Source organism: Macrobrachium nipponense, chromosome 28, assembly GCF_015104395.2.
Source record: "Macrobrachium nipponense isolate FS-2020 chromosome 28, ASM1510439v2, whole genome shotgun sequence".
Classification (NCBI taxonomy): Eukaryota; Metazoa; Arthropoda; class Malacostraca; order Decapoda; family Palaemonidae; genus Macrobrachium; species Macrobrachium nipponense.
The window spans coordinates 21418844-21435127 of record NC_087217.1 but is presented as its reverse complement, the minus strand read 5'-3'; the positions used below and the strand labels follow the sequence as shown (position 1 = coordinate 21435127).

The window sequence follows — 16284 nt, the reverse complement described above, 5'->3', positions numbered from 1 at the left end:
AAAACTTAAGCAATACCTATCTAAGGTTCATTGTAGCTGTCTGCAATATAAAATGACGAAAAGATTTTTTTATATTTGGATATGATAAGAAAAATCAGTCCTCTGAAGTTTACACATAAATTAAAAGAACTCACCTGTGATAACAAAGCTGACTTTGAGTCCTGTTTCATTGCCATAAGGAAATCAAGCCAAGTCCAAGTGACGTTGTGGTACTCAAGGGTAGGAATGACAAGTCTGAAGTTGGAGACATCTTCAAGATTTTTCTCTTTCTTGCCTTTATAACTTACTTTGACAGGTAACTCAGGGATTTTAATATACACAAATAGTTTATTTTGTTCTGCTCGTTGCTGTGGGGATAAAGAGTAATGCCTTTATTTATTAAACCTAAAAACAAATCATGTCTTACTACATAAATTTCAGCAGTTATAAAAACCCATGGAAGAATTCCTAAGAGATAATTAATAAAGCTGCTATACTTAACTCCTGAATATGGACATTTTTAATCGATTTGCATTTTTCAAAGCTTACAAACCTGAGGTCTTAACAATAGGAAAATCTTCTAGCACCAGCTGGAAACCAGTTGAAAACAATCAAAGATTGTAAAGCAAGGAATCTGTGGCATCTGGCTACCCATACGTATACAAGGTGGAAGCTGGTAACCAACCAAGCTTGAGACCTTGTGACACATCAGTCTTTCCTCCAACCCAGTACATGAGAGGGATGGCTAGAGGAGGGCAGTATAACATTAAACCTCAGGTTTTCTTTATCTTGTTTCTTGTTCTTTGCAATTCATTTGAATTGACTCTTTATTTCTCATCTTATTTTCTGTACAGAGATGTTTTTCCAGAAGAAGAAGAAGAAGAAGACGAAGACATTCCTCTTGAACTACAAAATAAACTGATATGGATTTCATTTTCTTGTTTTGATATTTAACAATATCAGAGATAACTGCTAGGTAACTGTCCAGAATATAAAGACTTAAAGGCTTGAAAACTAATAAATGAGAATAACTTTAGGTAAACTTGACACTTATCTATAAAAAGAAGAACAGAACCAGATTAACTTACCTTCATGATTTCCACATCATCTTTGTCTTGAAGCGACACATAAAAATTGGACTCTTTGTGCGATTTTCTAAGGGAAGCATGTTTCTTGCTGCCCTTTGATGCTGTTGAAATTAAAAATTCAATTTAAATTTTTGTCACAGATCATACTCAGTGTTTGCATAGAGAAACCCAAAATAAATATAATTAAATTTAACATTACTAGGGCTACAGTTAAAAAGATGAACTGGAAGTGTTTCAAGGAAACAAATTAGCTGTATGAGCATTATGCAGCCTGTAAGACCATATATTTTTGTCCATATTCATTTAAGTATTTGAAGACTAATTCTAGTGATAATTTTAAATGGCAATTTTTATAACCTTTAACTCATGGCCATTATAAGAGTCCAAACTAAACACATAAAACTGATAAAACCCCCTGCACCCAAAAATTATTCAATATACTACATATGCTTTAAGTGCCTTAAACTAATTTCACCAGTAATGTCATATTTTATCATTTACCAAATCTAAACATCTAAACTAAAAGTCAATTGAAAAAAAAAGAAATTAAAAATCAAACAATTCTGAGAACAGATTTTACAATAATTTTACTGTGCAAAAAGTAATTTATTACTGTACAAAGAATAACACATTATCCCCAGAAGTTGCTGGAAAATCTAATAACCACAACAAGAAACAAGACTACCCTTCATCTACATTCAGACTTTTTTATATTACAATTATATGTAAAAACCACGTTAATGAAATGACATTGGTAGTACTTAATTTATCACTGATGAATTATCAATAAGCTCTGTACCATAATCCTACGTGGCATTTAAACTATATGTGCTCCCCTTCTGCAAATAATAATCAAATATTACAAGAAATAAAATGTGAAATGTATATAACAAACAAAAAAGTGCACTGAGACAACGCTTACATGTTCCACCCTCACCAGATAGCTCCTCTTCTGTTGCATTGTCAGGAAAACAGAATTTCATCATCGTCTTGAAAAACTGGTAAGTAAGAGCTGAAATAAAATATAAAATTCAGATTCAGATTCAAGGTAAAATACAATCTTCACAGATATTTTCACAGATACAAACTTCTCACTTTAATCATGTCTGCATGTCAATCTAATTCAAACAAGCTTACTGCTAAATGGCTACTTGAGTTAGAGAAATGATTTTTAGTGATGAATATGACCTCCCATCTAGGAGGAGTGTTCTCCTTGTCTACTTGTCCAATGCTCTAAATTTTTGGCTAGGTTTGCTGACAAGTGATTTATACTAATTAGGGGGTGGGGGCTAGAAGGAGGCATCCCTGTTAAAGTAAAAGTGGAGATCAATGGCAACTACAACTTGACCTAGTACTGGACTCTACATTTTGAATATTATTTCTTATACTGTATAATAAACAGAAGTACTAGTAAAATTTTAAATTTACTACATTCATGAATACAGAGGCAAGGGTAATATTCCTGAATAGTTGCACACTAGTCCTTCTGTTATGCAGAGGGTCTGAGGCGGGCTCAAAGACCTCTGGAAAGAAAAGGGAGTGGCACCCTAGGATGCTCTTTATAAAGTAAAAGCCATAACCAGCCCAATGTTTGGACACAAATATGCTGGTCTATGTATGCTGTCGTACTGCACTCAGTAGTTCCTCTAAATTGCTCACTGCTTATTTTACTTGTTCCTTTTGATCTTATTTTATATTTCACTTATAAAACATACATTAATTAAGTTTTCTTGCCAATTCTAGCAAGGATATAAAATTACCTGGATAGTATACATAATGCATCACACAGAAGAAAAAAGATATGAATAGACAAAAATGCAACCTTATATGTAATTACATTAAATAAAAACATTGCAATAATTTCCAGAAGAATAACACCAATTACAAGAACACAGAAAAAACTAAACAAACAGCTCAATAACAAATCAAGTTGCAAGTTCACTATACTAATGATTTAGAACGATAAAGACGTGCATACAAGGAACGAAAAGTTGAAATACAACCAAAAGAGCACTTTTACACTTCTTTCTTTCCAGCAAACCAAATAAAGGACAATTAGTGTTTGACAAGGGAAACATGGGACTAGATGTAAAAGAAGGAGGTCTCACACATTAATAACCACCATTTTGCTAGTTCAAACTGCTATCTGGCACATAATTTATCTGTTTTTAACAGGCCATAAATGAATATGCAAAAATAAGAGGTTTGTAATCAGTACTGGAACATGAGTGTTGTGTTAATTATATAATAAAAAGTGATAGTAATGCAGCATGAAAAATAAAACATCCCAAATAACAGATTCCAAACACTAACTCAAAGTGTTGTCACATCACCATTCATATACTACTCATAAAAAGAAGAATATAAACATTTCTGGAAAAATTAACCAAAATGGTATATTTACCAATATTCAAAGGTACCACATTCACTTCAAAGTGTTCAATGATGGAGATCCCTCCACAAGGGGGCTTTTCTCGGCAAAATATTCTTAGAGTCCTCTGAAAATCAAATGGCAAAAATACTTATATTAAATCAAGATACAATACATGAAATGATCTTTAAATTCTAAAATGTCTCGTATTTTAGAAAAAATTTACATTTTCATATACCTAAGTGAAAAAGTTCAAGATTTGATACACTTGCAACTCATAAAATTTCTTCTTAAGAATAACTAGAACTGGACAATATACCTGGCGATCAACAGGCATCTTAATTTGCAGTTCTGATGGCATGAGCACCTCCTCATAATTCTGGTTAGGAAGCAGATTTCGCATAGTAACATACCCCAGCTCCAAAAGATGTTCGCCACTGTCATCAGCATTAGTCTTTTTTGTGTACCTTGCATGATTAAAAAGATTGCATAGAATAACAGCAACAACCCATTTAAAATCTGTTCTTTGCACTTACAATAATTTTTTTCTAAAAGCTATACGTACTACAAAGGTAAATAAAGCTTTTTGTTTCTTCTTAATTAGTAATATCCAAGAAGGCCAAGAATTATGCAATAAGCTAAATTTTTAGTGACAAAAATACCAATGGACAGTGATGAGATGCATGGCATTTGAAAGTCACTGTCAAAGCAACTCCTAAATAGCAGTCATTAGTAAAAATGAAATAAGATTATTTCAAGTACCAAACCATCTACTTTTCTTGTAAGTCCATTACTTATAATGTCAAGTTACCATATTACTTATAAATACTTACTAAGCTTATGATCAAATAAATTTTGAAAATATACAGACTTGGAAAAAGTGTTCAACAACCATGGACATGCAATCATTCACTTGCCCACTAATTAACATCTCATGGAAATTACAGTTGGCAATTATACTCCTATTCTTAAAAGCTAGCCTTAAATTTGACTCATATCACTTAAATAATAAACACAGTGTATGCAAAACCATTTTTATCTTATATATACATATATTAGTTTTTATTCTAAAAACCTTTCTTCCAACTTATTGGCTACTTAATCTAAACACCAAAAATATAATTTCCCCCTCATATTTCATTCCAGTCATCAACTGACACAGTACCATATTGGCTTACTTCCTTGAGGGATGAAATAATTTATTCTTAAATGCAGAGAAATAAAGCACTAAATGGAGACAAACAAATTCTGAAAAGTGACACTTTTTAAACACATAAAGGATGATCTATGCTGAAAATTACAGTCCTACACATTAAAACATTTTCATCAATAAAGCAACCTCCTCAAAGTTAAATAACATTGTCAAGACTTTACTGAACTTCTCAATGACTTCCCTTTTTACCTTTCAATCTTCCTTAAATTCACTTTTTATTTTCCCTTTAGCTAATCTCAATTTTTTACGTAAGTTTCTTCTAAAAACAAAACTGCCTGTGGCTTCAAACTTACAGAAAGTTGGAGAGTACCAAGTGTGCAATTCCCAGCTGACCATCAGCTTCTGTTAATCTCCACTGAGCTTTCCTGAAGCAAACTTCATTCATGCGGATCACTTTCGTCTAAACAAAAAGTACAAGAGCATGAGAACAAATTCATTTGTTGAAAACAACACATTACTCATTACTTAAAATAGTATTTCCTTTATTAAACACTACCTAAAGGATGCAAAAACTGCATAAAAGATACCTGTAAAAATGTTTAGCAGTCTTTTTTTTTTTATAATTCTAACATTCCAAAATAAGTTCTTCTCATTGAGTCAGTACAGTTAAAAAGTTTAAAAGATACTACTAAATGCTAGGTTCCCCCATAAACAGTGAGTCTGTTTTCAGGTATGGCAAGTTTTTTATTCCAGAAACATGATGAATGTATTACAGGAAATTTATGAAATGCATCCAATATTGCAATATAACAAAGGAATCATAATTAAATAAAAACATTACACAACATATACAGTAAGAGACATCATCACTGACCTGTTTATCACCACCTGATGCCATCCACTTATGGTTTGCAGACAACTGGTTTTCATTATAACAGTGGATTCTCATGGCTAGCTCTTCACTCAGGCTATTGACTTGCTCTTTACAGTCTGACACCTACAATTTGAAACATTGGGTAACATAAGAAACTGAATAAAGTAGCTATAATGTTAAAATCAAAATTTCAAACTAATTGTGCCTGAAAGAATTCAAAATGCAGGTTAAAACTTTTCTAACCTGTTTCTCTAAGTCTGCTTTATCTTTTAACTTGGACTCATTCAGTGGATCCTTATCAAGTTGTCTCTGAACTAGGTAAACTTCCTTTTCCAAACTTCTCAGCTGGGACATGTGATATCTGGAAAAAAGATATGCTGATAAAAATACATCCAATAAAAAAAATTCTATGTACGATGGGGATTCAAGAGTAACTTAACATGACCTTCTTAATGTCAAGTACAACTTTATATGGCTTATCCATTTTTAATGAAATTTAAGTGCTAGGAAAAATTTGCATTGGTTTATTCCCATCATTCTCTTCATTAAAATAAATCCTAAAAATTCAGCATGTAACTATAACTAGTACTCTGGATCTTTACCATCTACATCTTTTCTTGAACTCTTTCATACTCTAGTTTTTACCACTCAAAAACCAATTCTTTAGGTCACCCCTAAGAGAATCTACAAGTATGACTCAGTGGTACTTATAAACTGACACTTTTTAATCTTTATAATAATTATAATTCTGGTATCTATTTAATATATACATTTTAACAGAAGAAGCATCTGAAATGGATGTATCAATTCTGTACTAAAATTTTCTAATTTACTAATGAATCCATCCACATCAGGAAAAGATTATCTATGAGTTGTCTGATATTTGTTAGTAAGTTCTATGAAAGTTGTGCAAAACCATGTATTCTCTTCATTTAAGACATATGGTAAAGTAAACAATACTGATAACAATTATACTGTTAAAATTTCCCCCTAATTTGGTGAGACTTTTGTGTTAGTAATGGACTGGATTAATAATAGGGACATTGGTCACATTATAACAACGATTATGAATAAGAAAGTGTGTACATCAACTCGTTTCTTAGAAGAAAGGTGGCACTAAGGTCAAAATTTCCAGGAAGAAAGCTGATGAACTTTCATTTCAACATTGAATAACATTTATATTTCATATATAAATCCAAATATAAAGTGAACAATTTTCATTCTCTCTGAGCCAAATCCTTGAAAAAATTACCAATAATAAATATAATTAATATGATATGTTAAAATTAGTACCTGACTTGATTCTGCAGTCTGATGATGGGCTTCCGTTGGTCATCTTTGAATAAAGTTGAAGCTGGAATCTCATCCTTGCCATGGCATCACTTGCTTCTTTTATCTTTGGATCAACATACAACAGTAAGTTGTTCAGAATGTCAACCACCATATTGTACTGAAAGAAAATACAAAAGAACTCGGCATTCTGAAAATGTTTAATTGCTGGGGAGTGTAAAACAGAAATTCCATTACTTCACAGATTAGAATAAATGAGAAAATTACAATTCTTACTTGCAAAGAATTTGTACTAGCACACAAGTCATGATGCATCAGGGTAAAAGTATCAACCGCCTCAAAGTTACGGCTCCAAAGGTCCTCTTCAGGTAAAGGTGGCTGAACTTCTTCCATCAGTGATATATCAAGACCAGTCTCTCCATAGGATACATAATAAAATTCGCAGTGGCAACGAGAGACAATGCGTTGTAACTGTAGGAAAAGACAAAGAAATTCTATGTATTACATAAAGTGGAAATTATTTTATGTATAATGAAAAACAAATAATGTTATAAATGCACTGTACTGTGCTTACTATACTGATTCTGTTCGAAATATGTACACATGCAATGGTGCATTTTCCCTGCTATTACAGGCAGTCCCCAGCTTACAACAGGTTTGGCTTACGGCATTCCAAGGTTACAACTCTTTTCAATTATATTCATCAGAAATTATTTCCAGGTTTAAGACGCATGTTCCAGGGTTACGGCACTTACGATGCCAATCTGGCGGAAGAAATATGACTCCAAAAATGCAAAATAATCAATATTTGAGTTATTTTTGATGAAAATACAATAAAAATGCATTTACATAGTTTTTGATACATTTAAAGCATTAAAAGTAAGGTTTTCTTAGTATTTTTGACGATTTTCTGGCTTACGACGATTTTTGGCTTATGATGCGTCTCAAGAATGAAACCCGTCGTAAGATGGGGACTGCCTTTATGTGAAAAAACTCACACAGTCAATTGATAAATAATGAGATATAGCAGTCAAACAGCTTTGCATCCAACTCTTTACCTGCAGTTCATCATCTCCTTCATCCATAGATCCAACAGTCTGTGAGACAACCCCTCCAACAGACTGTCCACTCCCCACAATGTCCGGCACCTCATTGATAACCTGACCATCTTTCTCTTCAATATTATCAACAGTTAACCACATGATGTTATCTGTGTGCACACATAAAATTACACATTTTAATAAATTTCTATTTTTCAAAAAAATAATGCCTCAAACTTCTTCATAAGACACAGTAAAAAAAATTAAACCTCTTAGCATGAGGGTTCTTCCCTGCCTTCTGATTACTACTACATCACTACTTCAATGATTCATTTGTCTCTCAGTTTGTCAGTTTCAGTCACAAACATTAACTTTCCCTTAGAAAACAAGTCTTGCTAACATTATTTGAAATGTTGCATATATATTTATAGTTCAAATAGGTTTTTAATTATGGTGTTAGTAAACATTTAATGTGTATATCTTTTACTGCTTATACGCAACTGACATGTACTCGCAATTTCAGCCTGGAAAATGTATCAAGCTGATATGAAACGTTGGTGCATAATAAATAGATAAAAGACAAATGCATCTCCATAGGGTGAAACTTTCAAAATTTTCATTAATATATGCTTTTTATGGACAGGATAATAAGACAGTAAAACTATGAAACTGAATACAATAATATAAAGTTGTCTTGGGTTTAAGATAAGAGAGAGAAAAAAGTACTCAATATTCATACTGTACCACCATTTCAAGCAAGCAAGGATAAATGTTAAATTATACTTTCAAACAATCTCAAAAGACCAAATTACTGTACATACCCATCTGTGTTTCCTTATCACCAGCGCTGACTGTGGCATAGTACTGCATACATTCAAGGGATCCAAACCAAGTGGTCTTGGTTACCAAGGAGTGATCCTGCCAGACAGGACGATGGATTCGTTGCAATATTTCTGACTTTGCAGCACTTAGAATAACATAGCCCTGGGTTTCACAGCCTTTTAGTAGCACCTGGCTATTGACTAGCTGAACTATGAAGAGATAAAAAAAGGATTTAAATACTTACACTTTTGTGTCTGATCATTCATGATTTTGGATAAATTGGTAATCTTTCAAATTAAAGAAATTTCCAGTCATTGTACTACATAATTTAGGAATGAATCAGCTTACAGAGAGCAACATATTTCATTGAAAAATTACATTTTTCCAATTTCAAAGCTCTTGGACTATATATTTATGTATATATCTGCCTCTTCAGTATATCATATATGGTACTAATATACTGAATCACTAAGACAATTAGTTCCAGTCCTTAACTATCTAATTTACTTCAAGTGCTTCTGTTGATATTAAACTCTCAAATACACATGGATTTCATATAAATATTATAAGATAAGTCCTTATTAATGATGTACACTTTAAAAACCTATTAAGTACTGTATAATAAAATAAGGTACATAAAAACAATGTTATGAATGATACTTAATTCTTTTCACAGCTATACTATACCTAACAGAAAAACTACAAATATAATACTTATTTCTCATACATTATTCTAGCAATGGAAACAAAAATCCACATTACTTACTAAGCCACTTCTTATGGATAACATCATCTGTCGTACAAGCTTTAACTCCATGCAGTGTTTGATCCCTTGGCTCCTGATTAGAGCAATCTTCACTAAATGCAACCTGGAAAAGGAGCAGCCATCTGGTGAAATATTTTACTAAGACCTCACACATGATAATGAACCCAACACAACTATGTACGTGTACCTGGTTTGCATACCCAACGGAACCTTCCACATACAGTATGAATGTAATGGTCTCCAGCGCAAATATAAACTTATAGCAAAGTCATTATGAGCCAGCATTAGTCTAGTGTTCAGCAATATGGCAAACAGATCAAGACATCCAAGTAAAGGGACCACTAAGAAGGAAACACATGAGATGTCTTGCTGAAAGCATCTGCCATGACGTTGCAAATTCCTGAAATGAACCTTGACATGAAGGTGACCTCTTGCTCTTCCGTCCAAGGAAAGATTACCACTGTCATCAGTTACTCCATGGCTGTGGTATTGCCAGCCATGGCCCCAACACAACCAACCATCAAGATGTTTATGAATGTTTAGAAGCCTAAGAAAACTGCAAAGTTGATGTGCCTTATATGTCTTACGTTGATCACATTCACTTTGCCCTGTCAAGTCAACAAAGAGGAACCCCAACCCTCACTTAAGGCATCCATGAACTTCAGGAGTACAGTTTAGTTTGGGCTTGGAATAACATGGAAGTATTCTTAGCTGTGGCATAATCTGAAAATACTCAAGGATAACCTAAACTTATTACATTTTGTTGCTTACCAGAAGGCCTGATCTGCAAGTGCCCTTTAAAGTTGTGGGGTTACAGTGTGCCAAGTTTTTCTGGATTGAAACTAAGAATACTTACCTTCAATATGAGACATAGTGATTAACATCTCTGACAACTATGCCTCTCACCAGTGTAATGAATCATTGGTGGACAAGAATTACAAGTTTGCAATATCTTCCCCTGCCGCCCCTTGCCCTAAAAATAAAACATAGCTCCAGCAATGTTCCAAAGATAAAGGGTAGGAATGAAGAAGTAATGTGGGTGTTCAGAGGGAGGTAGAAACAGGAACAGGAAGAAGAATATGACACCCAAGAAAGAAAAGGAACAAGGAGAAAACTGCAGGATGCAATACCGGATAAGTATTGGGTAATTCCTTTGACCTCTACTTCTGAAAATAAAAATAACAAAGAAAAAAGATGGAGGGGGGATTTGGTAGAGAGGGAGACTCAGATGATTGTGAAAATTTAATCTGTTTTATATGGGGTGTGAATGCAAGTGGGAGAATCTTAGCAATGAATATGCCATTTATCTTTCCCAAACTCAGAAAGAGAGGGTTGGAGTCAAAAAGAGCATCTGTTCCTTAAAACATCTACCAAATCAAATGTAGAAATGAGCCACTTAATAAGTGTTATAAACACCTAGAAAAGGCTCATAAAAAACAGCAACCAGGACTGGAGATTAAGCTGAAAAGGAGCACATGAGGTCATTGAGCATTTCAATACGAATAATCGAACTTGAATAAGACAACAAAAGAGGCCATATGAGATTCACATATTTTTCTAAGAGAGGCTTGCACTAATAAGGCTGCCAGTTACAAACACTAATTCTTTCATGGGACTTATCTTTAACTACAAAAAACAGCAGATAAGGGTCTTATGAAAAAAAAGATTTGCGTTTGATAACACATGCACAAAACGTTTAACATATAATACACATAAACAAACCTAAATAAAATAGAAGCAGAAGCTTGTCTCTTTTCAAGTACAAATGTACACTGAAAGGAGGTAGCAAAATAAACAAGCTAACATAATGATATGATAGAGAAGCAAACTATGGAATTGTTGAACAATACCTTACAAAGTAGCAGGTATGCTGCAATACTACATACGTATTAAGAATCTCAGTCCTGAGTAGACTGTTTAAACTTGCTGATAGTTAAAATAAGGCTCTATATTTTGTATACAATAACAGAAAGGTTACCTGATTGTTGTCAGCCTCTGCTATTAACTGTTGTAACATTTGCTGAGCATGGCCTGACTGTAGTCTTGTCATTGGTGATGGTGTTGACTGTACAGGAGGTGCCTGTAAATTGTGTATAACAAGTTAGCTTCTTTGCTTTTCAAAGTCCAAGATGCTATTCTGCTAAGAGTAAGATTTTAATTACATAACAATCATTTACACCCTCAAAGATCCAAATGAGAAGAGGAGGTACCTGTCCTCTTTGAAAGATCTAGGACATTGCAGTTTTTTTAAAATGGGTTGGCTTATGATGTAATTAAAATTAATTAAAAAATCCTCATAGTAGCACGAGTCTTCAAATGGAGAAACAAATCGACAGTTATGTAAGTGTACATACATATAAATTTAAAACTTTAAGGATAAGTTTTAAATTTAAATATATGTACACTTACATAACTGTTTTGTTTGTTTGTTTGTTTGTATGGTGCTTTTACGTTGCATGGAACCAGTGGTTATTCAGCAACGGGACCAACGGCTTTACGTGACTTCCGAACCACGTCGAGAGTGAACTTCTATCACCAGAAATACACATCTCTCACTCCTCAATGGAATGGCTGAGAATCGAACCAGCGACCACCGAGGTGGGACGCCAACACCATACCAACCATGCCACTGAGGCGCTCCTTACATAACTGTGGATTTGTTTCTTCATTAAAATTAATATAAAATCAACACAGTAGGTTTTGATTCAACATTAATGAATTTTCAGTTTCTGAGATATAGAGATTGTAAGCTTATGTTTCCTTAACAAAACTCACTTTTCAATCATTATGTTTTTTTTTTTCAAAAACGTTCTTTGAACAGGGCTATATTCAACTGTCAATAGACAAGTAAATTTTAGCTACCTATTTTTACTTATCACTTAAGTGTTTTTACTTTATTTTTGTTTTAGTCTTAATATTTCATGTTTTTCATGAAAATATAATACTACCAAATTTATGACAATCTGTTTGTTAAAGTTTGCTTCATATAGTTTTTTCTCCTTATCTTGCTCATTTTTTTCTTAATTATCTTTGGTTTTCAAATTAAACAAAATAAAAAAAATGTGTCCTGACCTTAAAAACAATGTTACATTGTCCTAATAATTTGGGGGTTAAAAGTATTTTTGTAGTACTGTACCGTACTGTATTTATACATTTAACATTCTTCCCCCCAAAACTGTACTACTTAAATGATTACTTGTTACAACCTAAAATACAAAACTCAAACACAAAATTTTATCTCCAAGAAAGAAAAATTTCAGCTTATCAAATAAATTAACCTGCAAAGACGCTGTGGGTGACGTCAGACTCTGGGAGGCGTTGTTCTCTGTAACCGAGCGGCTGCGAGGCTTCTGAGGGGTGGAGGCATCGCGGTTGTAACTCTTAATGATATCAGGAGCAAGATTTCTTCGCAGCTGCTGGTTCTTATTCCACGAGTCATAGAGAGCAAATACAATGTCACGGTTATTAGTGGTCCAAGCACCCTAAAAATAGAAATAAACAGATTACAACCAATGAATCCTGCACTTGTGTACAAATCTCAGAACTATTGATATATAAAGGTTCATGGAAATAAATCAAGGGTTCCATACATGATAAAAGATTCCTACCTTAAGACCATACACAACCAGACGATGATTTGGTGTGTCTCGCAGACTTGGATCATGGCCAGATCCTGAAGGAGTGGGCGTTAAAGTTTCTCTCATGTATGCAACTTTGCTAACGTTCAAGAAGTAAAACTTCTCTACTGGCTGAGCCATTGGTTCCTGTTGCAACAAAAAATAGTTAAAGGTACTAACTTCATGCTCACAGTGAACAGTTTACCACAGCCAAATAACAGCAGCACAACTACACAGCAAAATTCTGTCAGAAAACATGGCATATTGCTGCTGTCAAGTCATATAAATGCCACCTTCATTCAAATTTCATTACCAAAAATTCATGGTATTAACAGTTACCATAGAGTATCTGATAATTTTGTTAAAATGACAAATTTTTAGGGGAAAAACTGATGTACATATACAATTATATAAATGTTACACAAATAAAGATACCTAATTCCATCCTTAATTTTGTAAAAGTGCATTACAAAATCATTTTGATGACTTATTCAACATGGATTTTGTTATTTCACAATTCTCCAATAAAGAAACCACAATTTGTGGATAACAGTGGTCACTTCTACATAACCAGAAATGCACATACCTGTGGCAGCTCTTCCTCTTCATCATTCTGGAAAGAGGGGTGGTCTTTAAGGACACTCTGAAGCCAAATCTGAGCATGGCAAAGTTCAGTATTCAAGTATGCAATACTCCAAGAACTGCGAGGACGGTGCTTAAGCCCATCATTGACCGGGATCAAAGACAAGTTGTGCTCTGAGAAAACAGAAATGAAAATGAACTGTTCACTGCTCTATTAACAGCAACTAAAACCAATAAGGAAAAGCCATATTACATTTTATACTACAGTATACCCATAACTTAACAGCTGTAATAAGTCAAGAATATGGCTACTACAAGCAGCATTCCCTACATTGAATGGATTTGTTTCAGTACATGTTAATAATACTGTAATGTAAATACAAATGATTTGTGCACATCTTCTAGGTCCTCAGTAAACAATTTTAAGCACTATGAGCACATTTTTTTCAAGTAGAAACTTACCTGAACTTAAAGACAGCCTCTCCCCACTAAGATGAAAGCCTTTTTTAACACCAACAGACATCCAATACCTAACATCAAATCTCTGAAAAAAGAAAAGAGAACCTTAATACGTACTATCAAACTTCTCAAGATATCCAATGTGTAAAGTAAATGTTTCTCATGAACGAGTAACTGTAATGTATTCAGTTAATAATTCTGAAGGTTATGATAACAAAAATATAGCAAGGGAAAGTATATTTGTCAAGTACATCTACTCATATTGAATTAAGTCCCACAGCATATTTTTATAAATTCCATTTCCCATGATACCCAAGCCATAAGGGTAAGGTTAAATAAAGGGATATGATTATACTGGTGAAAAATACAGTAATATCCATGAAATTACATGCTCTAAGAAGAAAAGAGGAAATAAAGCTTGAGAGAACAGAGATAAAAATGCTGAGGTGGATCATGGGAATATCGCTGCTTGAGATTGGAATATGACGAAAAAAGAAGGGCAGGCTTAGTAAAGATTACAGAGGTAATAGGAGCGTCAAGCTTGAGGTGGTATGGGCATGTGTTGAGGATGGATGACAAGGAGGGAGTCAAGAGGGCTTGGAAGAAACCTGTTAGAGGGAGAAGATAGAGAGGGAGATGGCAAGATATTATTATTATTATAAAGGATTAGTTTATCCAGACCTCTGAGCCTAACAACGGCTCTTCTCAGGCGAGCGAGATAAAGTAAAAGAAGATATGGAGAGAAGAGATATGTTTTGGAGGATGATGCCTTTGTTAGAAGGCAGTGAAGAAGGCTCATCAGGCAACCAAGCCCTTAATGTAGGGATAAAACTGGGAAAGAAGAAGAAGACTTATAAAGATTATTTACCTCACTGGTGCAGATTCCAGTAAATGTTTCTCTAAGCCATAAATATTACTATACAAGATAGGCTGTGTTAATTTAATACTTTAGTTTATAACAACAAAGTTCCCTGTTTCAAATAGGAAATTCTCTACTAAGAATTTTAAGCAATTAGATGAAAAAAACAATTTATATTTTGGTACTGTCATTGAAAACTCAAAAAATAAAGTTAAACTTTCATAAATATGCTAATGGATCCTCATAATTTTGAGTGTGTATCTTATACAAAACTTCACAGTACAGTAACATAAGCCTACCTGAAATGACAATGACAGGTGTACGGTGTGATAATGCCGGGAAAGCTGGGGTCTACGAGGTTTGGTGTTATTGAAAAGAGAACCCCGACGTGTTGGACGAGACACACCAGATATAATGAACTTGAGATTCTCAAACCACCTAAGAGGAACATTTCAAACATTAAAATAAAAAATCATCAAGTAACATAAACAGCAACCTGATAACTAATGTGACAAAAACATTTGTAAAAATCCAGATCTGGAATTCTAAATATCACATATGGTATGTACATGAATTTTCTATTTTTATATTTGTATATGTACAGCATTTACATTCCTAGTTTACATGCAGCAATATAGTACTGATGTTCTTTTAAGAGAGAAGAAAGCATTTTTTTTAGTATAGTTCAATACATGTTAACCATAACTCTGCAGTAAAAAGCTCTACAGACTCAATAATATAGATGTAATATAGTACCTGAGAGTACTCCCATAGAAGAGTGCTTCAATAACTGGAGTGATTACAGTGTTGTCCTTCTTTTGAGTTTTTGTTTCCAATCCAATATTCATGCTTAGATTCTGAGAGCGAAACACTCGGTACGAATCGTGTTCCTGTGAATAGGAACAAAGGTCAGTATAAAAAAATGATAAGGCAATCCTAATCATGAATGAACACCAATACTTTCAAAACTTCATGAAAATGACAACTATATATCACAGGAAACAGTTTTATTTTGGGATTCCAAAGTTCTTGATGCATCATTATTGATCTGCTAGAAAAGAAATAAAAGTGCAGTTCTGAAAAGACAACAGCATAAAGTGAACTTTCCAAATTACAAAACCAATTAAAAATATACTGAAGCACCTGATTTCTAACAAAAGAAACTATAAATCCATAACCCCAGAAAGAAATGTGTGTGCTTTAGATTAACACTGGGAAAGGAATGATAGACAGAACTTATATGTGTTACACCAGGACTTCTATTCTTTTAGGGATGGTTTTGTTCACTTTCCAACAAGTACTTTCATACAATTTTGAATCACTTTTGAATATTCTTTACATCCAGGATAGATACAAAACAAAATATAACATGATTTGTATAGAG

General features: G+C 33.6%; 1 protein-coding gene across 1 annotated transcript in view; it reads right to left on the bottom strand.

Moving 5' to 3' along the window:
• Positions 1-16284, bottom strand: part of LOC135201558 (protein hobbit-like) — a 105206-nt gene that overhangs the window by 3927 nt on the left and 84995 nt on the right. The window contains 21 exon segments of the mRNA XM_064230563.1: positions 135-347; positions 1068-1168; positions 1990-2079; positions 3472-3565; positions 3758-3905; positions 4945-5051; positions 5466-5588; positions 5709-5826; positions 6759-6804; positions 6807-6915; positions 7032-7226; positions 7814-7965; positions 8617-8826; positions 9384-9486; positions 11362-11463; positions 12662-12865; positions 12992-13147; positions 13587-13756; positions 14045-14126; positions 15200-15338; positions 15657-15790. Coding sequence (XP_064086633.1) covers positions 135-347; positions 1068-1168; positions 1990-2079; positions 3472-3565; positions 3758-3905; positions 4945-5051; positions 5466-5588; positions 5709-5826; positions 6759-6804; positions 6807-6915; positions 7032-7226; positions 7814-7965; positions 8617-8826; positions 9384-9486; positions 11362-11463; positions 12662-12865; positions 12992-13147; positions 13587-13756; positions 14045-14126; positions 15200-15338; positions 15657-15790 — 2796 coding nt within the window.